This window comes from Clupea harengus, chromosome 14 (genome assembly GCF_900700415.2).
Source record: "Clupea harengus chromosome 14, Ch_v2.0.2, whole genome shotgun sequence".
In the NCBI taxonomy this organism is placed as follows: Eukaryota; Metazoa; Chordata; class Actinopteri; order Clupeiformes; family Clupeidae; genus Clupea; species Clupea harengus.
The window spans coordinates 24,109,467-24,133,884 of record NC_045165.1 but is presented as its reverse complement, the minus strand read 5'-3'; the positions used below and the strand labels follow the sequence as shown (position 1 = coordinate 24,133,884).

At 48.6% G+C, this 24,418-nt stretch overlaps 1 protein-coding gene across 7 annotated transcripts in view; it reads left to right on the top strand.

Annotated features, from left to right (window-relative positions):
• The window catches only part of kidins220a (kinase D-interacting substrate 220a), a 45,625-nt gene that overhangs the window by 6,131 nt on the left and 15,076 nt on the right, over positions 1–24,418 (top strand). For all 7 annotated transcript variants that reach the window (XM_012823368.3, XM_031579828.2, XM_031579830.2 and 4 more), the window contains 17 exons: positions 389–487; positions 652–750; positions 910–1,107; positions 1,546–1,644; positions 2,064–2,162; positions 2,635–2,733; positions 2,877–3,054; positions 3,460–3,624; positions 4,093–4,272; positions 4,641–4,806; positions 5,184–5,335; positions 5,676–5,962; positions 6,440–6,580; positions 8,495–8,732; positions 9,392–9,483; positions 11,765–11,909; positions 12,286–12,448. In XM_012823368.3, the coding sequence (XP_012678822.2) occupies positions 389–487; positions 652–750; positions 910–1,107; positions 1,546–1,644; positions 2,064–2,162; positions 2,635–2,733; positions 2,877–3,054; positions 3,460–3,624; positions 4,093–4,272; positions 4,641–4,806; positions 5,184–5,335; positions 5,676–5,962; positions 6,440–6,580; positions 8,495–8,732; positions 9,392–9,483; positions 11,765–11,909; positions 12,286–12,448 (2,600 nt within the window). The remainder of the gene's footprint in view (positions 1–388; positions 488–651; positions 751–909; positions 1,108–1,545; positions 1,645–2,063; positions 2,163–2,634; positions 2,734–2,876; positions 3,055–3,459; positions 3,625–4,092; positions 4,273–4,640; positions 4,807–5,183; positions 5,336–5,675; positions 5,963–6,439; positions 6,581–8,494; positions 8,733–9,391; positions 9,484–11,764; positions 11,910–12,285; positions 12,449–24,418) is intronic.

Here is a 24,418-nt window from a genome sequence, read left to right as displayed (position 1 = left end):
TGGCCAAGTATATTTACATATACAGGAAATGATCTTGGTGGTTGGTGCATAGGACATAAAACACATAACATAACAACAAAATAGCCCCCTGGAGAAGACCTTTCTGATAGACTGCTATCTGCATGTACACATTAAAAAGTCTGCTGAGGTAATATTAGTCAAGTTGTCAAAAGGTGATTTCCCTGTCAGATCTCCTGCAGTTTTCACCTGTGAATAACCCCTTTAGTTATTTAGGTTTTGTGCGAGTGTGTAGAAAATGTCTAAATCAAAAACCATGAACCTTGTGAACTTGTGAAAAAGCCAGCATCTGCAGAGTTTAAGAGTATGCCTTTGAGTCTGTCTGTCTGTGCATCTGTGTGGTTCGTCCTCTCCTCTCCTCTCCGAGCAGTACAGCGTGTACCCCATCATCTGGGCAGCGGGGCGAGGCCATGCTGAGATCGTCCATCTCCTCCTGGAACATGGGGCCAAAGTCAACTGCTCTGACAAGGTGACCAGCCCCCTCCCCTCTAGACCACAAACACAGCTTTCAAAACTACCACAGAGATGTGTCGATTGGCAATGTCTTTTTAATTCTAATGTTCTCTGTGATCTTAATATTGGTTGTGTTACCATTTGTGTAATGAACTAAATATCTGAACATCTTGTTGTCAGTATGGTACCACCCCTCTGATTTGGGCTGCCAGGAAGGGCCACTATGAGTGCGTGACGCACCTGCTGGAGAACGGTGCTGATGCGGACCAGGAAGGGGCGGTATGTGCTCTCTGTGTTTCCTCTATATTTGATCACCTTTGGAGCACTCGCATAGTGTAAAACTACAGTATCATATCGGTGTAATGCTTGATATTATTTTCAAATACTATTTCACTGAATATTCCAATTAAGTCCCTAAGCTGTGTCGTCGTCCCGTAGAACTCCATGACGGCCCTGATCGTGGCGGTGAAGGGAGGCTACACTAACGTGGTGAAGGAGCTGCTGAAGAGGAACCCCAATGTCAACATGACGGAGAAGGACGGCAACACCGCCCTCATGATCGCCGCCATCGAGGGCCACACGGAGATCGTGCAGGACCTGCTGGACATGGGGACCTACGTCAACATACCAGACAGGGTTAGACGAGTGGGATTAGATGTGCACACACACACACACACACACACACACACACGCGCACACACTTTGTGTATGGTTAGATGTGTACACACACTTAGATCATTTAGGATCCTGCTGGATTTGGAGCCATTTATCACCACAGTAGGCTAGGTGAAAGATGCAGATTTTATAACATGCACACGTACACGTACACACACACACACACACACACACACACACACACACACACACACACACACACACACACACACACACACCGAGAAGTTTGTGCATTCCCTCACACACTGACTCGGTGCAACATCTTGCAGTTGTGTCATCCTCCAGAGGCTGAGCTCCAGATGTTGGATGCCATGACTCACACTCTCCACATTCTCCACACACCTCATGCCTCCACACTGTCTCAAGTCATGTTTACCGACTTCTTCTATTTGTTGCCAGAGTGGGGACACTGTGCTGATCGCAGCAGTCAGAGGAGGCCAAGTGGACATTGTGCGAGCCCTGCTGAACAAATACGCTGACATTGACGTCAGAGGGCAGGTATAGCACCCTTCTGTAACTGTTCTCAGATCTGTATGAAATCCTGATACTTGGGGGCAGCTTCTGGACAGTATAAGGTCTGCTGTACCAAAGCTCACGGCTCTAGCACTTGGATGCACACAATCCTCCACCATTGTCACCGGTCATATGACTGATAGATCTGTCTTTAAACCTCAATCTTGTACCTGTTTAATCAATCTGTGTAAAGGCACTGTGCAAATTGTTATATATCAATTAATTGCTTTGTCTGCTAAGCCATCAGTTCTTTTGATACCATTTGAAGTGATTTGTTATGCTTCTAATGAGGATACAGAGCCAAGCTTGACTTTGTTCATCTGCATTTGAATCATCTGCATTTGAATCAATCTTATTAATGGTCCTCTGATGGGTTTGTATGCACCGTTGTGGTGGGTTTTTAGGATAGCAAGACTGCTCTGTATTGGGCTGTGGAGAAGGGCAATGCCACCATGGTACGAGACATCCTGCAGTGTAACCCTGACACAGAGGCCTGCACCAAGGTGAGCCTCACCATCTGCTTACTGCCTGCAGACACACACCAGCCATAACAACTCCACAACAAAGGACACAACAACCACGCACAATCAGTCAGTCCATGGATTAACCATAACAACCTGTTTTCAGAGGAGATAGTAACCTTAGCAACTTGCAGTCAGAGGGCATAGTTGCCATAGAAACGTACAGTCTGAAGATGTAGTAACCGTAACGACCTGTAAAGATGCAGTAGGCCTACCCCATTAGTAGCTGTAGTCAGTATGCTCAACCTCAGTATGTAAAGCCACTTTAACCCCTTCTACAGTGGATAGCCATTTAGTAGCACTCAAAACAAACTTGCATTCAGTAGAACAAACTGAAGACAGTAGATACCCCAACCACAATCCCTCTAGAGTCAGTAGGCACAGCACCCCCTACCACACACACACACACACACACACACTTAACTTCCAGAATGTGATGCCCTAATATTACCAGGATGCTGAGACCCCCCTGATCAAGGCCACCAAGATGAGGAACATTGAGATTGTGGAGCTGCTCCTGGACAAAGGAGCCAGAGTGTCCGCTGTGGATAAGGTACGATGCCCTCACAGATCCTGGTGTTTCATCACATCCTCACACCTCTGTAGCTATGTCTAGTTCAAAATCTGTACACACTAACAATAAGCAATGAGCCAAGTATGCTGGGTAGATTAAATGTGTGTTGTTCTTCTAATCAGAAAGGAGACACTGCCCTCCACATAGCTATACGGGGGCGGAGCAGGAAGTTGGCTGAGCTCTTGCTGCGGAACCCAAAGGATGGCCGCCTTCTCTACCGGCCCAACAAGGAGGGCGAGACCCCTTACAACATCGACTGCACCCACCAGAAGAGCATCCTTACGCAGATCTTTGGAGCCAGTGAGTAGCATGCTCCATGTACATCAGTGCATGGGGCTCTGTCACTGTAACAGCATCAGACTGATAACTTAATCAGTACAATTATTTAATAATACATTTGTGTTTAAGTTTGCAGTGACTTCCATACTGTAATGCAGTTTAATTTGACAGGATGAGCTGTAGATACATTTTCAATGATTGTGATTTATTTCAGCATCAAAATGCATTTTATTTATGTGCATACATATTTCAAAACACCCTGCACTATTCTCTGTTGAAAATGGAACGAAAATGTCCTCTATACTAACCTTTAAACACAAAGTGACGTATTGTTGAACCACATTTGGGTTTGCAGGCTGAGGTTATGAGTAGCAATCCCGCTCTGTCTCTCTGTTCCTAACCCTGTGGTCACCCTCTGTCCCCCAGAGCACCTGTCCCCCTCCGAGGCCGACGGGGACATGTTGGGCTACGACCTGTACAGCAGCGCCCTGGCCGACATCCTGAGCGAGCCCACCATGCAGCCGCCCATCTGTGTGGGCCTGTACGCCCAGTGGGGCAGCGGCAAGTCCTTCCTGCTCAAGAAACTGGAGGGTAAGGCCGGGAAAACTGTTTTTGTTTCATCCATCTCTCTCTCTCTCTCTCTCTCGCTCTCTCTCTCGCTCTGTCTCTGCTTTTTTTAACCTCTCCCTCTCTGTCATTCACTCTGGTGTCCTAATGTCCCCCAGGCACGCACCAAAAGGCACAGTACTGAAGCTCATTAACATGCTGGCCTTTGTGAATCATTGTTTGATGTCCGTTTTGGACGTGCCACTATTTTAAAGTTGAGCACATTAAAGATATGCCCCAGACTCTTTCTAGATAATGAAACCCCACCAAAGAATCGTTTTGATGAGGCAGCTCACAGAAGCCCTCTAGACATTCTCCACCACATAACGTGGAGTTCCACGTGTCCTCAGTATCTCATGCCTTCTCTCCACTTCTTTCCCCACATTTTCTCTCTCTCTCTCTCTCTCTCTCTCTCTCTCTCTCTCTCCCTCCCTCCCTCTCACTCTTTATCAGATGAGATGAAGACGTTTGCTGGCCAGCAGGTGCGGCCCCTGTTCCAGTTCTCCTGGCTGGTGGTGATCCTGACGCTGCTGCTGTGTGGCTCGGTGGCCTTCATCCTGGGCTTCACTGTTGACCCCCGGCTGGCCATCGCCGTCTCCCTCAGCCTGCTGGCCCTCCTCTACATCTTCTTTGGTAAGACTGTCCGCCCGAGACGACTGGTCAGGATTTGAAGGGGCATTGTCATTTATCCGGTCAAGCCTTTTGCTTGCTCTTCAGACTACAAAGAAAGTCATAACTTTAGAATTGTATTTGTTATTTGCTTTTTCATTAGTTGTTTACATGTAATTGATCAGCTTGGTCTAGTTGCATTTACATATTCTAATCACTAGAGGGCAGCACTGCACCAGGGTTGTAATCAGTTCAGTGTCCTGCTTGCTCAGATTAATCTGTTAACATCCCTTGTAATCGACCATGCAGTCTCCAATCCCATATCTCTGCAGTACTGTGAGCACCTCTCAGCATGTGTTGGGTGATGTGTTGGGTGATGTGTGTGTGTTTAGTGGTGGTGTACTTTGGGAGCCGGCGCGAGGGCGAGAGCTGGAACTGGGCTTGGGTGGTGAGCACTGGGTTGGCCCGCCACATAGGCTACATGGAGCTTCTTCTCAAACTGATGTTTGTCAACGCACCAGAGCTGCCTGAGCAGACCACTCGGGCCCTGCCTGTCAGGTAGATCCCCACACACAGGCATACTCAACCTGCACCATGACCTATGAAGTGTCAGGTAGATCCCCACACATAGGCATACTCAACCTGCACCATGACCTATGAAGTGTCACGATCTGCTGTTGCAAACAGGGCAGACACGACCTACTATGGATATGGAAACACACACACATGCGTATATACACATAAACCATACACACATAACCTGCGTCAGTCTATCGTCACAATACTTTAACATTGATGATATTGACAATTCTATCATCTTAATCTGTCATCAACTCAGTACTCTGCAACAAGTCCTCACCGTTAGTTTCTGTAACATACCTCAGGCTTTCTTAGTAACATGAAATCTTTGCTGTTGTCTCTGCACCGGGGGTCAGGTTCCTGTTCACAGACTACAACCGTCTGTCGAGCGTGGGGGGCGAGACGTCCATGGCAGAGATGATCGCCACGCTGTCGGACGCCTGCGAGAGGGAGTTTGGCTTCATGGCCACCCGGCTCTTCAGGGTGTTCAAGAACAACGAGACAAAAGGTACTGTGGGGCAATACGGTGCACCAGCGCGAAGTCTGCGGTGCCATGCAGATACAAACATTGCAAATAAAACTCCTCAAATAAAAAATCTCTAACTATGAATTATGGGAAGTGAATTGAAATGAGAGGAAGCAGGTTCTGGCACATAGTGGTAGTGGCAAAGTAAACATGTTATGTGTTATACAGAAGGCGAAATAGATATACCGAATAAAGAACGTTACCCTTTCAAGACATCAGACACCAAGACACACTTTTCCTTCTTGCGTCCAAGTCCAAGTGGCCACAGTGATTGCCCCATGACCCCCTTCCTTACCCCTCTTTGTCACCCATCCTTCCGCAGCCAAGAAGTGGAAGAAGACGTGCTGCGTGCCGTCCTTCGTGCTGTTTGCGTTGACGCTGGGCTGCCTGGTGACGGGCCTGGCGCTGCTGGCCATCTTCCGGGCCGACTGGGAGAACGTGACGGTGACCAGCGTGCTGGTGGCCATGGCCAGCGTGGTGGGGCTGGCCGTGCTGCTCAACTGCCGCACTTGGTGGCAGGTGGCCGACTCGGTGCTCCACTCGCAGCGCAAGCGCCTGCACAGCGCCGCCGACAGCATGCACAAGCTCAAGAGCGAGGGCTTCATGAAGGTGAGGCAGGGGCCACAAACACACACACATATACACACACAGATACACAAACACACACATATACATACATACATCAACATCAACAGCATGCACAAGCTCAAGAGCGAGGACTTCATGAAGGTGAGGCATGTGGCACAAACACACACACACACACACACACACACACATACGCATACACACACACATAAACACACACATACATACATCAACATCAACAGCATGCACAAGCTCAAGAGCGAGGGCTTCATGAAGGTGAGGAGACACAGCTTAGACACTGTATATGCACATTTACAGTATATACTTTATACTGAGATAATATACATAGACATATGCATTCATGTGCGTTGATATAGTCTTGAAAATAAGCATCAATTCAGGAGGAAGTTACGTTAATGGGAACAGTACATACCTACACAGACACATGCATGTACGTGTAGAGGTTCAAGATGAAGAGCATTAATGTGTGGTCTTTGACAGGTGCTCAAGTGTGAGGTGGAGCTCATGGCTAAGATGGCCAAGGCCATCGACGGCTTCACCCAGAACCAAACCCGTCTGGTGGTCATCATCGACGGCCTGGACTCCTGCGAACAGGACAAAGTGCTACAGATGCTGGACACGGTGTGTTTGTGTGTGTGTGTGTGTGTATAGGTGTATGAGGGTGTGTGTGTGTGTGCATCCAAGTACTTTCTGTTGTGGTCTGTGTAGATGTACATAACTGTGCTTGTGCTGTATGTATGTGTTTGATCGTTTGCTCTTTTAGCCATCATTTCCCAACCTGAGGCCCCCGACCCTGTTTTCCACACAGTTGCTGGTGCAGATAATGGGAAAAAACATGCTGGAGAATATAGATATTGACTTAGCAAACATATCAGTTTAATCCTATTAAACACAAGCCAGCTCTGCTTATTTGCTACGATACAGCAGCAAATAATGTTTCTGTGCTCAAAGGATAGGGGGGGGCATGTATACCAGCAGCCCCACAAATCACTTACCTCCCATTTCTTATCACCAAGCAGCTTAATGGAGTTAGCCACGTGTGAAAAAAAAGTCCCTCCCGATACAAAACGGCCAGACAAGAAGCACATTGATTGTGCATCTCTAAGGGCTTGCTTCAGGGCATAAAGAGCGTACAGAGGCCTCACCCCCACACCCGTGCCACTCTGTTTCCTACCAACAATACCTCCGCCTCTTCCTCCCTTCAGAAAGTTCGAATTCCTTCTTGTTGCTTCCCCCAAGCCAGAGTAATAGAATTTCCTTGAGCCAAATGTTATTATTTAGGAGCATAATCCCTAGGAATTGGCAGTTCACTGTGTGCAAATGAAATCTTCAGGCTGGGGGCTGAGCGGGGGACGGGGGTGGGGGGGGGTGTTGTGTGCCTGCGAGGGCTCGTGAAAGCCTCCTTTGTAGAAGCAATTAGTCATGTCCCTCTTAAATTCTGAGCTTTTTGTCTCAGATTTTGATAGGAATTTACGAAAATTGAATCTCCCCGCAAACCAAACATTTTTCCACTTGTTTAACGCCTAGAGTTTCGATAACAGGCGGAAATGTAAGGCCGGGGCAGAAACGCGAGGGAAAGGGAGTGGGCTTCGCATGGCCGATTAAAAAGTGGAGGTATAACCGAATTAAACCCACTGTTAAAGGAGAGACAAATCAGGGTCCTGTGACAGGGGAGCCAGCACTCTGCCCCTGCTAGGCTGGAAAGTCCCGGCAAGTGTGGAACGTAACTTAATGCAGCATATTAACCGAAACCCACACAACACTGAAGGAGCTCACGCGAACCATCACAGACATCAGTACCTCTGCGATTCACAACTGTGAAGAAACGGCCGAGCAGTTAGACAGCTGGAGCTTCCTGTGGTCATTACGTAAACCACATAGATAACATCTGGGCTAGTTCATCCACAGGCCACCTTTGTTTGACTGATCTAGTCATCGGCAGGAGCTGACCTCGGTTAAGAAGTCAAATAGATTTGATGAATGGAGTTCAACTGGTGACAAGAAAGCATTTCATGTTCGGTCACATCTCTGAGAGCGAATGCAGTGATGGCCTGCACTGATTGCAGGGCTCAAATGAGCATATGATGAGCTGGTGAAGTCTGCATGTTTGTCATGATTTTCATTGCGTTCAAGAGCCACATGACATGAGCCATGTCCCTTCGTGACCCGTAGTGACAGGATGGGGAGTTCTGAGATTGATGGTGAATGCGGCGTTATGGGCTGACCATGTTCAGTCGAGCATTCTTCTCTTTCTAGCACCCAATCAGTTTGGCATGCAGGCTGACCGTCAGTTTAAATAATGCATTAAAAGATGTCAATTTTTTTTCTTAACCCTGTTCGCTGTCAAGAGTAGTGTTAGCATTAGCTTTGGTGTTTGTAAAGATAGGATGAGTATTAATTGTCATCATATGAGAAGATGAGATGTGGTGCTTATATCTAATGTGATATGATGGAAGTATCTGAGCTTCTGAAGCATCTAAGGCTTTATGCTGACCCGGTTTGACCCTGAGCTCCTCTTTTTCCCCTCCGCTCCAGGTGAGGGTGCTGTTCTCCAAGGGTCCGTTCATCTCCGTCTTCGCCAGCGACCCACACATCATCATCAAGGCCATCAACCAGAACCTGAACAGTGTGCTGCGCGACTCCAACATCAACGGCCACGACTACATGCGCAACATCGTACACCTGCCCGTCTTCCTCAACAGCCGCGGACTGAACAACGGCAAAAAGATCTGCCTGGCCGTGCCCACCAATGGAGACATGGGCAACGCAGAAGGTACGTTGTGCTTAACATGGTCTCGTCCATGCTGAGATTACTTGACGGGCTTGTGAATTCTCTACTAGGCACACAGTTAATTTAAAGGTGCAGTCCTTGATTCTGCCGAAAGGTTGTTGATATTTCATCAAATTACACCCCACCCCACCCCCCCTTCTGTGCCCCTGAAGCAAGGTTTTCATTGGCTGGAACAGTTAATGGCACGGTCCAAGCCACTCTGGACTGTGCAGGAACACAAGAGTTTGAGTCTGAATTCGATGAAAAGTGTAATTGGATTGTACTACAGTGAATTGCATTACTGTGTTAGTGAATGTGCTTTGTGTAGTTGAGCTGAAACTCTGCCGAAGGAGCATGGAAGATAAAGGAATATGTGTCATGGTTCAGAGCCTAGGTTAACCTAAAAGAGTCTGTCGAATCTCCTAATGATAAGCATGACTGTATGTGTACTGCAGCTTGATGACTGTTTTTTCATTTTTTACTGCCTGTTCTCGTCGGTCATATGGTTATGTCTCTTATCCCCTCCAAGAAGAAGTCATTAAAAGGGATCTTCAGGGGTTCTTGGGAAGTCAGCTGAAACTTGTTGGAGGAGGTTCTTTGTAAGTGTGTGAGTTTGTTCATGTTTTTTTTTTTTTTTTTTCTTTTTTTTTCTCTGTGTTCAGTCTGGCATGAGGACGTAGACAGGAAGCTGTCTCAGAACAATCTGGGTCAAGATCAGGCCAAGATGGGCAGCAGGACGGCACTCAACCGCAGGGTAGGTACCCCCCCACCCCCCACCCCCATGCCCACCACACAGACATACAGACACAGAGGCCTAAACTTACTTGTGTGTGTGTATATACTGTATATGTGTGTTTGTGCGTGAGCATCAACATCTGTATTCTTCCAGTCTGTACAGTACACACTGGTGTGTGTGTGTGTGTGTGTGTGTGTGTGTGTGTGTGTGTGTGTGTGTGTGTGTGTGTGTGTGTGTGTGTGTGTGTCGGAGGCTGGCTCGATGGCGCTAGGCTCTGTTGCAGAGGAGTGGCTGTAATTGATTTAATGTCTGTTTATCCTTCCTGCTGCGCTGCCATTGCCTAATGACAGGGTGTAGCAGCAGTGGGTCTCGGTGACAAAACGCTGGCACCGGAGAAGCTCACGGGAGGCTAAGTGGTTTTGCCCCCCCCCCCCCCCCTAATTCCCCCCGTAAAGGACTGTTTGTTTGTGTTGCTGATTTATCTGCCTTTTTATTTGGCCCTCTTTTGGGGGTGTAGATGCTAAGACACTCTTATTCTTCTTTTTTTTGTTGTTGTTGTTGTTCTCAGTATTCCTCCGCTGGCGTTTGGTGGTCACGTAGCAGCAGTTACCGCCACCCTCGCGTCGCCCAGTCTGCTGTTTGTAAAGAGTGATTTAAAACAATACTCAGCAGAGACTCCAATTGCTAGAAGTGAGATGAGGCCTTCTTTCCCCCAACATGCTACCAGAGCCTGGGCTAGGCATCTCCACCCAAAGCATTCCTGTGAAATCATACACTCGTACACAAATCATACACACAATTAAAAACAGATTTCTGCCAGTGGCCTTACTGGTACCTACCATGTCATTGATTTTTTTCGTTCCTCCCCACACAAAATGTCCAGAAGGCCTAGTCCCCAACCACCCCCCACCCCCCTAAAATACCATCTGCCTGGGCACCGATGCATGCGAGGGGATCTGTCCTCTCCTCCGATCTCTCACCGGGAGATGAAAGCAGGGGCCACCCTCTCGCCGAGTCAGCGCTCACTTTATTGGTGACGGTACGCTCCCCCAGAGCCGCGCGGTCACAAGGCAGGTATTAGGGAGTTCAAAGTCAGCTTAATGCCCTGCCGTCGGAGAGCGCGTGACCAGGCCCCCTGTTTTCCTCCCCGTATTGTGTTCGGACCTCACCGTTCTTGGCACCCGTCCTGCGTGTCTGCTGCAGACGCTCTGCTTTATGTAGGCCCCTCAGCGAACCAGTGACCTTCAAGGAAGAGGAGTGAAGGACTCGTTAATGACGAGGCGGTTACTGAACGTCCCGTGAAACAAAAGCGATACTGTGGGGCGCTTGCATAGAAGGCCTTCTGCGGCGTGTAATTTGAATCGGGTAATAGGCGGAGGCGTTTAGATATCATTCGAAGCGCTTTAGCTTTAACTCAACACCCTCTAAGTGTTCCAGAGGCTGCCGTTATTAAGTAGTGTTGGTGAAATGTGAAGGAGATGACCGCTTAACTTAGCTTAGGCGGCAGACAGTGTTCCTCTGTGTGTGTGTGTGTGTGTGTGTGTGTGTGTGTGTGTGTGTGTGTGTGTGTGTGTGTGTGTGTGTGTGTGTGTGTGTGTGTGTGTGTGTGTGTGTGTGTGTGTGTGTGTGTGTGTGTGTGTGTAGGCGTGTGTAGGCCCCGGACATTCCCCCGGCACTCTCTCGCGCGCAGTCCGCAGATCATCTGGTCAGCTAATTGGTCAGTAAAAAGGGGGCTTGTGTTGCGAGGGAGCGATGGGAACAGGGTGTCTAGGGTCGAGCCTGGTCACAGGAAGTAGAGTCGAGGCGTAGGGGTCACGCAACCGTCCATCACATGGGTCACGGGTGGCCATGTCACAAGATGGTTTATCATCTTTGGCCATCTTTGGCTTTGGCCAATGTCACGTGAAAAGATGGTGTCCACCTCATTGTTAGCCTGATCATTCCCTGGTGATGTAGCCTTAGATGAGTTTTTGGAAAGTATCAGGATGTATAATTTAGGAGAACTTGATGTCATTTCTACAAACTATAGACTATAACACAGAAAAAGTGTAGGTCAACTGTAGGTTACAGGCTTATCAGAGTTTTCTTTGTTTTTTTTTAAACAAAAAGCTGACATGCACCATTAACACAACTCTTCCGCATTTCCTATAATTACCTGGAGTATTGTGATAAGCAATTCCTTTGGCTCTCCTTATCTTTTTCCTTCCAAGCAAGAACATTGTTTTAAACTTCGTGTGTGTGTGTGCGTGTGTGCGTGTGTGTGTGTGCGTGCGTATGTGTGTGTGCCTGTGCACTGTAGGACACGTACCGCAGGAGACAGATGCAGCGCACCGTCACGCGTCAGCTGTCCTTCGACCTGACCAAGCTGCTGGTGACTGAAGACTGGTTCAGTGACATCAGCCCTCAGACTATGAGAAGGCTCCTCAACATTGTATCAGTCACAGGTACCTCATGGCAGCCATTTTGTATCTAACCACACCAGTTTCACCCCTTCCAATTAGGTTTGTCTTCGTGGTAAGCTTAGAACGATTTTAATAGCACTCAACAAGAGAATGCTGTATTCAATATGGAGAGGACTGGTGTAACGTCATCCTCAAAGGACCTCAGCCTGGCCCCTTGAGCGGATTTCCATCATCACTTCCTGCATTTCCCAGCTGATTACGTGTGACCTTTCTTGGCTTAAGATATGACTTAATTGTTTTAATCAGGCACTGGGACACACAGCTAACACAGGCATGGAAGGTCCTGGTAGACCGGTGGAAGAAACCACTGACCTTAGCATTGTTCACTGGTCCATGACATGTTCACTGCCCTCAACAGGACGTCTCCTGAGGGCCAATCAGATCGTGTTCAACTGGGACCGGCTGGCGTCGTGGATCAACCTGACTGAGGAGTGGCCCTACCGTACGTCCTGGCTCATCCTGTTCCTCGAGGAAACGGACGGTGTGACGGACCAAGTCGCGCTCAAGACCATCTATGAGAGGTCAGAGGTTACATGCGGACACACACACACACACACACACACACACTCACTCCCACTCCCCATACCATACCATGTCTAGTTCAAATACAGGTGTGTGGAAAGGCCGTGTCCCAGCAATGGCACAACAGCACTTACATGCACATGTCCCTGAGCATACTGTAGCCCGTGTGACTAAATGCGAGCGATCTCATGATCTCCTATGGTGAGTAGCCTACAGTAGCCTTCACTCAGCCCCATGTGTGGATCACAGAGGAGGAGAAGAGAAGCAGCAGCGCAAATCAAATGTTTAACAGCAAAACATCACATGATCGAAATATGAGATCACATCATGTGTCTTAATAATTGCACCACTACCCAGAATTTCTTTACAGGGTATTGTGCAAAGCCCTGATACCAAACACTGTATTCGCTCGTAGACAATAACTACATACAGCACTTTACAAAGCAATGGACACACTCCTCCTCAGAAAGACCAACGAAAACCATAGTGGAGAACTCTCCCCTGCTTCTTGAGTATTTACAAACCACCCCAGTTCTCCACGATGTCATCGCCTTATCACTAAACCCGCGTTAGTAAAAGCGCCTGTTTACTGCTTGAGCAAAGGCTTTAGGCTAATGGCAGTGTCGGGAATCAGGAGCACAATCTTGTAGCCTGAAATGTTGAGTTATTACATGACCAACCCATTAAACAAACACACGCAAAAACCATTAGCTCCTGTAGGTGGCAGTAGATCCCCTCTGTTTGCCCCCCCCCCCCCCCCCTCCTCCGCCGCCACGGTGAGCCTGTTTCTTCAGCAGAAGCTGTGTTTAAGCAGCATACACCCACCATCTTCATGCTCTGAAATGACACAGCCACACAATTACAATTGATCAGGCTCCTGTTTGTGTTTCTGCCTTCCTGCACGCTATTATTGATGCTCGAGTCGCACCGTGCATCTCTCTCTCTCTCTCTCTCGTGCGTAGTGCCCTGTTGCTGTCACTTCCACTCGAGTGATGTTGGTCGCAGCCCTCCGTGGCTAATTTATGAGTTGTTTGTTTATTGGAGCTGGTGTAAGATTCCTCAGGGATTCTCAGAGCAGTCTTGACGCATGAGTCAGCAGGGTCCTTTTGGCTCCAGTCAAAAACGCCGTGTTTGAACTGGGAAGTGTGGGAATAGCGTGGGTCCTACGTGTGTGTGTGTGTGTGTGTGTGTGTGTGTGTGTGTGTGTGTGTGTGTGTGTGTGTGTGTGTGTGTGTGTGTGTGTGTGTGTGTGTGTGTGTGTGTGTGTGTGTGTGTGTGTGTGTGTGTGTGTGTGTGTGTGTGTGTGTGTGTGTGTGTGTGTGTGTGTGTGTGTTTTGTGTCTGTTTCTGTAGAGATGTGAGTGAGGGTTTGTGTATTTGTGTGTGTGTGTGTGTGTGAGAGAGGGCTGTAGATGTGTGTGTAGTTGTATGTATAATTTTAGATGAGTGCCTAAATGTTGGAAAGCAACAAAACAATACCTTTGTGTTTTTATTTATGTGTGTGCCTAAATCTGATATATATAATATCTATGTGCATGTGTTGTTTGTATTTGCATTTGTATGCTTGCATGTGGTGTGTGAGGGAGTGTTGATGTGTTGGCTTGTAGGCACGTGCACGTGTGTGTTCGTGTGAGTGTGTGTGTGTGTGTGTGTGTGTGTTTGCAGACGTATGAGTGTGTGTGTGTGTGTGTGTGTGTGTGTGTGTGTGTGTGTGTGTGTGTGTGTGTGTGTGTGTGTGTGTGTGTGTGTGTGTGTGTGTGTGTGGCAGACAGGGCCATCAGGGCAAGGGCTGCTGTGCATGAGTATTTGGCCTTTAAAAGGTTGCTCTCTGTCACACCACAGCAGCATGAAAGAACGAGAGAGAGAGAGAGAGAGAGGGCGAAAGAAAGGGACTCGCCCCTCCTCCCACCCCCTGAGGCCTGGACACTGTCATGGCCGCTTTGTGTCACACAGGCCAGGCTAGCCGAGGCCAGCCCTCCTCCTCCTCCACCAGCTCTGCCCTTCTCTTCATCTTCTTCTCTCTATCTCCCCTTCTCCCTGGTGCACCCAGTGTCTTACCTGATAGTCAATGTGTGTCTCCTCTTCATTGCCCGTTACTGTCTCTATCGCTCCATCCCCCCTCCTTCTCTCCTTCTCTATCTCTCTATCGCTCTGTCCTTTAGCTGTGCCCTTTAGCGCTCTGCTTCACCCGCCTTCCTCTCGTCTCCGGAGACGCAGCCCTGTTCTCCGCCGCCGCGACTTCATCTTGTGTTTCATCTCCACTGGAGGATGAGTTGGCAAGTGGTGTTAAGGCCAGTCAAGCCTTTTCTGCCACATCCTTCATTCTTTCTCCACATTATCTGGGCTGTTTTCACTGAAGGCAGCGGGACCGAAGCGGTGGCCACTTCAAAGCCTTTGGTATCTTCAGAGATCTCAGTGATAAGGTTCTACTCGTTCCCTCCCTGGGTCGATTCTATCGCTCGTTCTTTCCACTTTCTTCTTCTTCTTCTTCTTCTTCTTCTTCTTCTTTTCCTCTTCTATATTCGTCCGTATTAGTCACGTGAGCGGCACTTGCTCTTTTCACCGGAGGACTGAGTGACAGCGCGGGGCTCCAGCGAAGAGGTGCTGTGTTCTCTGTGCTCGCATCAGGAGCACGTCACCCCACAAGGGTGGGAGCAAGGGCACCTGACCTGTAAACAGCATGGGCACGCACACACACACACACACACACACACCCTCACAGCTATACACACACACACACACATACATACATACACACTTATATACACTGACTCACACCGACAAACATTCACACACACACATCTCTCTCCCTCTCTTCCCACCCTCTTGGTGGCCTTGCTGTGAGTCCCATGACCCAGGAGGCTGGGGAGATTGATGGGCCATCAGCGGCGCTCACACAGGCTGCTTTATGCTGTGGCCGGAGCGCTGGCGGTGGCGTAGCTCGGCCTGCAGCAGGGACATGTCAGCGCTGGCTGGCGGCCGCCGAGGCTGAGTCAGCGGCCCTCACAGGTCAGCCGCCTCCCTGACTCAGTCCCCCATAGGTCAGCTGTCTCAGGCAATATCAGTCACGCACTCAGCCAGTGGTGCGCTGGAAGGAGGAGGAAAGAAGGAGCTTCAGCGGGCTCTCTTTCAGTCTCCGGTTCGGCCTCTGTTTTTCAGTCACCAGTGTGGGATTCTGTGTTTGTTTCTGTCATTCGGGATCAAAAGTCTGCTACCCTCTCTTGCTCCGTTGCTGTCTTCTCAGCAGTGTCAGCAGTGCAGTCGGAGGGCATCTGGGTGTATGTGTGGTTGCTTGGCCCTCTGATGAAAATGTCCCCATGCTGGAGTGTAGTGGTGGTGGTGTTTGGGGATGATAGGGGGGGGGGGGGTGATGATGGGCGCTCTTGGCCACTGGTAGCCAGCAGATGTTTGCGTCGGGCCGGTTAGCGATGTCCTTAATCTGTGTGAAGGAAGTCTGACGTGTGTGTGTGTGTGCGCTTTGCTGGCGCCATTCGCACCACGGGGGTGCTGTTGGTCAGTCGCAGGCAGCGTGAGAAATCAACACCGTGGCGTAAAAAAGGGGAACATCCTATGTTCATTTTTACCCCCTACTCTACTGTATATAAAGAGATGAGACTTCAACTGTAGACCACTATTTTCTCTCTTCCTTACTGAGAGTAGCCAGTCCTCGTTTCCTCATTTCTGCAGTCCTCTTCTGCAGATTAACTCAGAAGTCCAATCCTCAGAAAGCAGGAGAAAAGTTCACCTCGTTTTAATCAGCCACAGAATGTGCTCTAAGCTGCTAATAACATCAGCCTCTTAATAATTTCACAATGATTAACACAGAGCACGTGAAGCCATTGTGTGTGTGTGTGTGTGTGTGTGTGTGTGTGTGTGTGTGTGTGTGTGTGTGTGTGTGTGTGTGTGTGTGTGTGTGTGTGTGTGTGTGTGTGTGTGTGTGTGTGTGTGTGTGTGTGTGTGTGTGTGTGTGTGTGTGTGTGTGTGTGTGTGTGTGTGTGTGTGTGTGGTGTAGGGTTAACATGGAGCACAAAGGTGGCAGTGTCCTCTAGGGACATAGGGGCCCAGTCCTAAGCCCCTCCACCGCAGCCTCGTCTTCCTCCTCCTTCTTCACCACAGGGAGGAAAAAAAGATGACAAATTGCTCGTCAGTAGCCACGCCAATCCTGCCCAGGGCCCCTCAGCCCTTAATGTGCTTAGACAAATTAAAAACAAAACAAACAGTATGTGTTTATAGGACCCGCTCTTTATTCATGGATGGAGGCAGCTAGCAGCAACAGCCAAATAGAAAAGAACTCGGAAAATGTTGTTTTATTCTCCCACCACCCTCAGAATGAAACTCTACTTTGGAATTCCACTTTTGGTGCTTTTTCGAATCTGTTTAGTTTTTTATTTTGTTTCTAGAAACATTCTCCGTGTGAAAACGTTTCGATCGAGAGGGTACCCTGTTCTGGAGCAAGCAAGAAGTCGTGCCTCATGTCTCGTGGTTTTATCGCTTTAAAAAAAATTGAGAGAAAAAAGCCTAATAATATCTCCGTTCAGCCCACTGTGAGAGCGAGCATGGAGGGCCGGTCAGAATGGGGTAGCAGGCAGCGGAAGCCCATAAGCTGAGCACATTAGCGGGCCGGTCGGGGAGGAGGTGAGGGCAGATTTCTGGCTGCTGGCGGCTGTGATCCATGGGTACGTTTTGAGCGGAGTCAGGTCCCTGGGGAGGTTATTTCGGGTGCCGCACTCCCCTTTTAGCGTGCAGGAGTGGCGCGGCCTGCCGAGCCGGTGCTGCTCGGGCATCTGGTGTCCTGGTCGGTGCCAGCACCCACCCTGGCCAAAACCTGAACCAGAGCACTGCTAACACCTCTCACACACAGACACACACACACACACACACCATTACACACACTCACAAACAAGCACACTCTCCCTCAAGTGAGTGTACACACACACACACACACACACACACACACATACGCACACACACACACACACCATATTCCACTCCAGCAGGACCCACTTTAATTAATTAGATCGAGAGTGAGAGAGAGGGGCCCGCCTTGCACTCCAAAACAGGAAGCAGCATCTAGCTCAGAAAATGAGAGTGAGCGAGAAAGGGAGAGGCAGAGGCATCACGTCCACCCCTTCACCACCTCCTTCCAGGGCTCAGTCCTGACCAGTGGCTCTCCCTCACACAGCTAACCAGACAACACTCTGTTCGCTCTGTTCTTCACAAAATTGCTCTGGATTGTAACACTGTAGACTGAGAGGGGAAATCAGAGCCTGTAGTCCTCAAAGTTTCATGACACAATGTGTGAGGAAAAAATGAGAGGAAGAAAGAGAAAGAAGGAAAGACACAATCTCTGCGTCTTCACCCTCCCATCTCTGCGTATTCACCCTCCTCTCCACCCATACAGACCTATCTGGCACTGGTCCACTCCAGAACTCTTACAATACTTTCAGTTGAGACCAGATGCAAGTTTAGAGAGCAGTACTGGTTATATGACACTCATGTGAAAAAAGTGAAAAAGATTAGAAAATCTCACACTCTACACCTTCATCTTTCTCGTCCGCCTCCATAACTCCACCTGTCTTTCTCAGACCCTTTCCTCCATCGCACACCGATGGTCACAGCTCTCCTCCGACAGCGAGCTGAGGAATTGCCACCATCAGGGGACTGTTGCTCCCCTGGCCTCCTCCCTGTGTCTCCCTCCACAGAGGGCTCTCGTCTCCCACAATGCCCTCTGTCATTATCAGCAGCTCCTCTATTCATCTCCCCGGAAACAATCCACTTCTCACAGAGGCCTGCCTGAAACCGGCTTTGCCGACGTTTCCTCCCGACGCTGGAAACTTCTGGCTAATGACACTCGAAATGAATGCATTTTTTTTTCTCTTTTTTGAGGCAATTGCTGCTAATTAGGAGGACTCTTCTGCTAAGTACTGAAACATTAAGATGACACACTGCTCATTCAGGATTACTTTAATTGGTACAATTTATAGTAATTTGGTAGCAATTACATTTTTTTGGTGGGTGGAGATGAAAGCCTTTTTGTGCAGTGCGTTTTTTTGTCGAATTCCCTTTTGTGATGGAGTCTTAATAAGCCCTTAAATAATGCTCTTCAGAATGGGAACAACAATGTCGTCGCCCCCCTGTCCCCCTCCCTCTCTTCGCCAAGTGTTAAATACTTTTGAACTTTGGCACCCTTGTTTCGTGACTCTTTCTTCTTCCCTCCTTCTCGCGGTCTGTTGTGCCGTTCATGAGCAGTTCCGTCACGTAGTGAGTTTGTCTGTGGAAATCTCGGCTGCCGCCAGCTAACAACCAAGATGTTGTTGTGTTTTTTTCACCCCCTCTCTCTCTCTCAATTCTCTCTCCTTTAGAGGCAGCCTATTGTTGCCGATCCCTTCTTGAGCTGTTTGGTAGCAGGAGTAAACTTGTAATTTAATAGCCTCCAGCCTTTTATTTGTGCGCCAAGTCCCCCCCCCGCGCCCAAAGCCCTCAGAGTGATAAGGCGCCTAGAAACCCATCTATTTCCCAATAGAGCCGAGGCTATCGAGGACGGGCAAGGCTTTATTGGGTGCACACAGTGTCCGTGACAAACAGCGTGACCTCCAGATGGATAAGACGCTGCAGAAGGGGAAGGGCGTGAGGGGAGAGCAAGAGAGAGGGCGAGCCGACAGGCCAACAGAAGGCCGTCTGGAGGAGAGAACGAGAAACGCCGTGGATGCAGAGAGACAAGGAGAGCAGGGGAGCTGATCGAATGTCGTTACGATGGTGTGATTTCTTTTCTTTTTTTTCTTAGTGCCATTCATGTCCTTAGCGGAAGCTCTTCTGGGTGCGAAAGGTCTCAAAACGTTTCCTGCCCTGACTGGAAATGTGAGAGGGCTGAATGTGGATGATCTAATGAGTGAATTTGACATGGCACACAAGCAATTACATTTCAGGGTTTGGCATCCACAGCTGACTTAAGGCTACGGCCCTGTTCTGCTGAGTTTAGATGAGTTCTTCCATCATCTAGTCAGTTTGGTGCAGGTATAGCAGCCCATCATCTAGTTGATCTTGAGGTCCAGATCAGGTAGGCAGGTATCCTGAAAGAGTGTGTGTACGCGTGCGTGCGTGTGTGCTCTTTACCCGACTGACAAATCCCATCAACACTGCCATGGCCACAGATCAAATGTTACTGGCTGGACAAAGGCATAGTCCTTGTTCCATGTTTTGCAGATCTTGCTTCAAGCACTCTTTTTCTCTCTCTGTCTCTCTCACCGCAGCGCTGAAAGGATTAAAAGATTTGAAGCAAGATCAGGCACATGCTGTTTTCAAGTTTCACTACAAAACAAAAGAGCTGGAAATATTATTAATTCAGAATCAAATGAGTGTATTTTAGGTGGTTTCCCTCATTTTGAAATACATGATTAACATTCCCTAATGGACTATAAGACTCAGTAATATCAAGGCATGTAATAATGCTATTCATTTGTATGGGGTATTTAAACAGAATGAACATCTTAATTAGCTCATATTCGTATTCCACTAAATGTGTGTGTGTGTGTGTGTGTGTGTGTGTGTGTGTGTGTGTGTGTGTGTGTGTGTGTGTGTGTGTGTGTGTGTGTGTGTGTGTGTGTGTGTGTGTGTGTGTGTGTGTGTGTGTGTGTGTGTGTGTGTTTGCATGTGCATGTGTGCACATATGTTTTTGTGTTAGTATATGTGTGTCCACACCATACTTAACTCTGTGTTTTCAACCCATATCAAAGGCAAAATAATTTTTAGTGTATATCTCTGTTGAAATGGAGACATTGTTCCAACACATCAGTTTTGAAACCACACACACACGTGTGTCTGTGTGTGTGGTTGTGTGTGCGTGTGTGGAGTTTTCCCTATCTGCGGTCATTGTTGGGCGCGGTGTGCGCGGTAAAAGGTTGAGGTGGTATAAATAGCCTGGCTGGGCGGCACGGGGTCGGCGATGACCTTTTCAAAGGGACACTGGAGCTCATCATCCTGTCAGTCGCCCCCACCCCACATCACCCCCCCGGCAGCCGGACACCGCTCGGGAACTGAGGAGAATACAGGCGGCTGCGGAGGTCACCGGAGGTCAAAGTGGCACAAGGCTCTATGGGTGGAGAATAAAGGATGGAGGAACAATTCCTAGATAGTGAAAGGGAGGGAGGGAGGGAGGGAGAGGGGGAGAGGGAACATTTGAACGGAAGTGGACAAAAGGCCTAGTTGGGTTGTGTCAAAGGCTGTGTTGGAAGCTGCTGTTTGAGCTTGGATGTTGGACACTTTCGCTAGTGAAAGCACAGCCTCTGGTGGGTGTTGTTTCTGCACAGCTGTTTTGAGGGAAACCATGTCGTGAAGTTTGTCTGAGTTCAGTTGAGTTCAGTTTGTATCTCAAACAGGATAAGTGAGTCAGGCTTCACACACTTCCCCTCTCTCTCTCTCTCTCGCTCTCTCTCCATCTCTCTCTCCCTTCTCTCCATCTCTCTCTCCCTTCTCTCTCTCGCTCTCTCTCTGTCTCCATCTCTCTCTCCCTTCTCCCTCTTGCGCTCTCTCTCTCTCTCTCTCTCTCTCTCTGCCTCTGTGTCCATCTCTCTCTCTCTCTTTCTTTCTTTCTCTCTCTCTCTCTCTCTCTCTCTCTGCCTCTGTGTCCATCTCTCTCTCTCTCTTTCTTTCTCTCTCTCTCTCTCTCTCTCTGCCTCTGTCTCCATCTCTCTCTCTCTCTGCCTCTGTGTCCATCTCTCTCTCTCTCTTTCTTTCTCTCTCTCTCTCTCTCTCTCTCTCTCTCTGCCTCTGTCTCCATCTCTCTCCCCGGAGACATCCCTTCCAAGCTGCTGACTCTGGATTGGCTCTTGTCCTGATGTGGTACAGATCGGCTGGATGCCACCCGCGCATGTTTTTCTTTTTTAACTCATTTCCTCCAGTATCGGCTTCTATTTACCTGGAGAGGGCCAAACAGTTCCTGAGTCCCCTCCAGCCTCTGGTCTGAGGAAATGTGCTGTTTGTTGGACTACACATACAGTGTCAGCCATGCCATGCATCAGGCATCACCTCTGACTGTTTGTTATGTCTGAGGTGCCTATTCCCATTACCACTCAGCCATGTCGGTCCAGTGAAGGCCGACCAAAGCACTCCCTTTAAATCAAGACTGTTAGCCTGGCGTTGGTCAAGTTTGTGCATAGTTGCCAAGCAACTGCTCAAGTGTGTGGATTGGCCAAGGGTTATTTTGTTTGTTTTGAGTGGACTGAGTGTGTGTGTGTGTGTGTGTTTGTCATTTTTTTCTTATTTATTTAAGTTGTTGGGTTGGAAAGGTCAGATTAATTGAATCATTGTGCGGAGGACATAGGAACGTGACGTTTGGCTGAGGCCGTTTCATCTCTGATGTTGTTGTGCTTTGTTATCGGCCAGGCCTGTGTTCCATTACTTGGCGTGCCATGGGCCCTGTTGACGCGGATCAGTGATTGATCACAGGGCGCTCATTCGTTTTGAAAGGATTTGGAAAGACCTCTGAATAGACCTCGGTCTGGTTTGAGGTCGTATTTGGGCGTGGATAAGAAGGCCCACCAGTAAGAGTGTGACACAACCAAAGAGGCCTTTCATCGAAGACGGAACATGAGGCTGGCTGTGGTACAGGATCTCCAAGGTAATGGATCATATAGCAGTGTAGTGATGTTCATGGCAAGAACACACTGCAGGCCCAACTTTCCAGCCATGAGTGTTTCACACAGAGAGGCTTGACCGTGGGCAGACACTGCTCCGCTCTGTGCCCCTTATAGAATTGGCACAGCTAAAGCCTCGACAGTTGGCATCGTTAGAAGAGAGGCTGTAAGCAGGGGTGGCAGTGGGAACCAAAAGAAGATTGGCAGGTGTCCGTCGCCCCCCCCCTATCAGCCCTTGTGTTGGGTGGGGGGGGTCTGGTTCTGGTTGTGGTGATGGCTGTGGTGGTGGTTGATGTCTTTGCTGGAGACGTGGACAGGGAGGATGAGTGGGTGGAGAGCTCAGCTGGATTTGGGTTCGCTTAGCGTTCACCCCGCATAGCTCTGAGCTCCCGCGAGCTGCAGGCCCGGCGCTGGGCGAGCCCTGGCTCAGCGATGCAGGACGGATCAATGGCACTATTGTACGCCAGAGGAGAGGGATGCTGGGAGTCCTGATGTGCTTTTATCTCCATGTCGGCTTCTCTCCTAAAGCAGGATCTGCTTCTTTTTTTTTTGCTCTCCGATTCCGCTGATTCCCAGAGCGCTGTTACGAGATGGCGCACGATTACGAGCTTCGCCTTTGTGTCATTTGCGTATCTCGCTCCATCTCCCAGGCACAGAATGTACCCAGTAAAAAAAAGTAATTTGTACAAATGACTAGATGTCTGGGCCAAGTTTCTCCCCCTTAAAAAAAAAAAAGCTTTTTTTGAAGTGGATGAGTCCCTTTGGCAAGAGCTGATGATGTAAATAGGGCTCTTTGTGCTGTGAGAAACACAGGCAGGCAAATGAAACAGTTCCTAAAACACAGCGCTAGCTCATTGTAAGCTCTTTTGGTCCGGGAAGAGGCAATACGTCCGGCCCCCTGACTAAAGAAGCGACCCATTCTTGAGAAGGAGGAGGCCCACTGGTGTGACTAACTCCCCCAAAAGCCTCCTGCGGCCTCCTCACCAGCTCCAGCTCCGGCCTCCTCACCAGCGCCGGACGCGCTTGGCTGCTGTGCGGTTGCCCCGGCCGGAGCTCTACTGGACACAGGAATGGCCGCGTCACACTGGCGTGTTTTCCGGACGGTTTTGTCCGCTGTTGTGCTTGGATCAGCGTGATTGGGGGGGGGGGGGGGGGGGGGGGTGTTGTGTGTGTGTGTGGAGGGGGTGTTTGGAGGCAATTGGTGAATGCCAGACTAAATAAGAAAGACTCTCTCAGCTCTCTAGCCCTGAGGTGGGTTCACTGTGGAGACATTCAGTCACTGTGTGCATATGAATATTTTTTTTTTCATTATTTCTTCAGTAGACGGTGTTTGTTGTGCCAGGTGACCAGCTTTCTCTAGGGTCTCAGAGAGACACATTCAGTATTGGGGAGTAACTAGTTACTTGTAACAGAGTTGTGTCAATAAATTACAAAATTAATGTAACTGTACAGTTACAATCACTGAGAAAAAATATGTAACTAAATAACAGTTACTATTACAAATTACAAAGGGGTTACATCTGAATGTATTATTTTCTGTAAAAAGCTTTGAGCCTTATATGAGGAATAAAACATTCATTCTGTTTTGCATCTTTACGCCGTCTAAACAGGCTTTGTTGATTTGGCACGATGCGCCCTCATTATTGGTCTGGTTCTCTTTTTTGAATTGTCTTGTCTGTCATTCAAAATGTAATCAAATATAATTAAACTAGCAATCTGTAACCCATTACATTGCAAAAGTAGCCTTCCCAACCCTGGACACACAGGAGATACAGGAGAATACTGACATCAAATAGCCACACTAGCTTCACTGGATCTAGTCCATACAGTTGTTTTTCTTTGACCATTTTTGGAGTTGATATCGTGACGTGTTGTATTCTTAGAATACATTTTGTCATTGCCGTTCATTAGAAGGGTTTAGTGGAATGTGAATGGTAGCATATGTTACAAGTCTGCGATGGGAAGAAGACCGGTTTCTAGGGAAGCTCTTAGAACTGGCTCCGGTTTGTACAGTATGCATGCCTTTACTCGCAGACAGTCTCACACACACACACACACACACACACACACACACTTAAACGAATAAACAAGTCCAGCTGGACCATCTAAATGGCCTCCGTGCAGCCTAATCTAGCACATGGGAAATAAACCCAAATTCATGCCCTCGCACTCCTGTCACTGTAGAGGCCAGGTGTTTGTCTGCATGTGTCTGTTTATGTAGATTTCTGCCTGAGAATGTTTTTATAGGTCTTTATGTGCCATATTTTTGCGTCGATTTCTCTTATAGTTTATCTCTCTCTCTCTCCCTTCATCTGTGTGTGTGTGTGTGTGTGTGTGT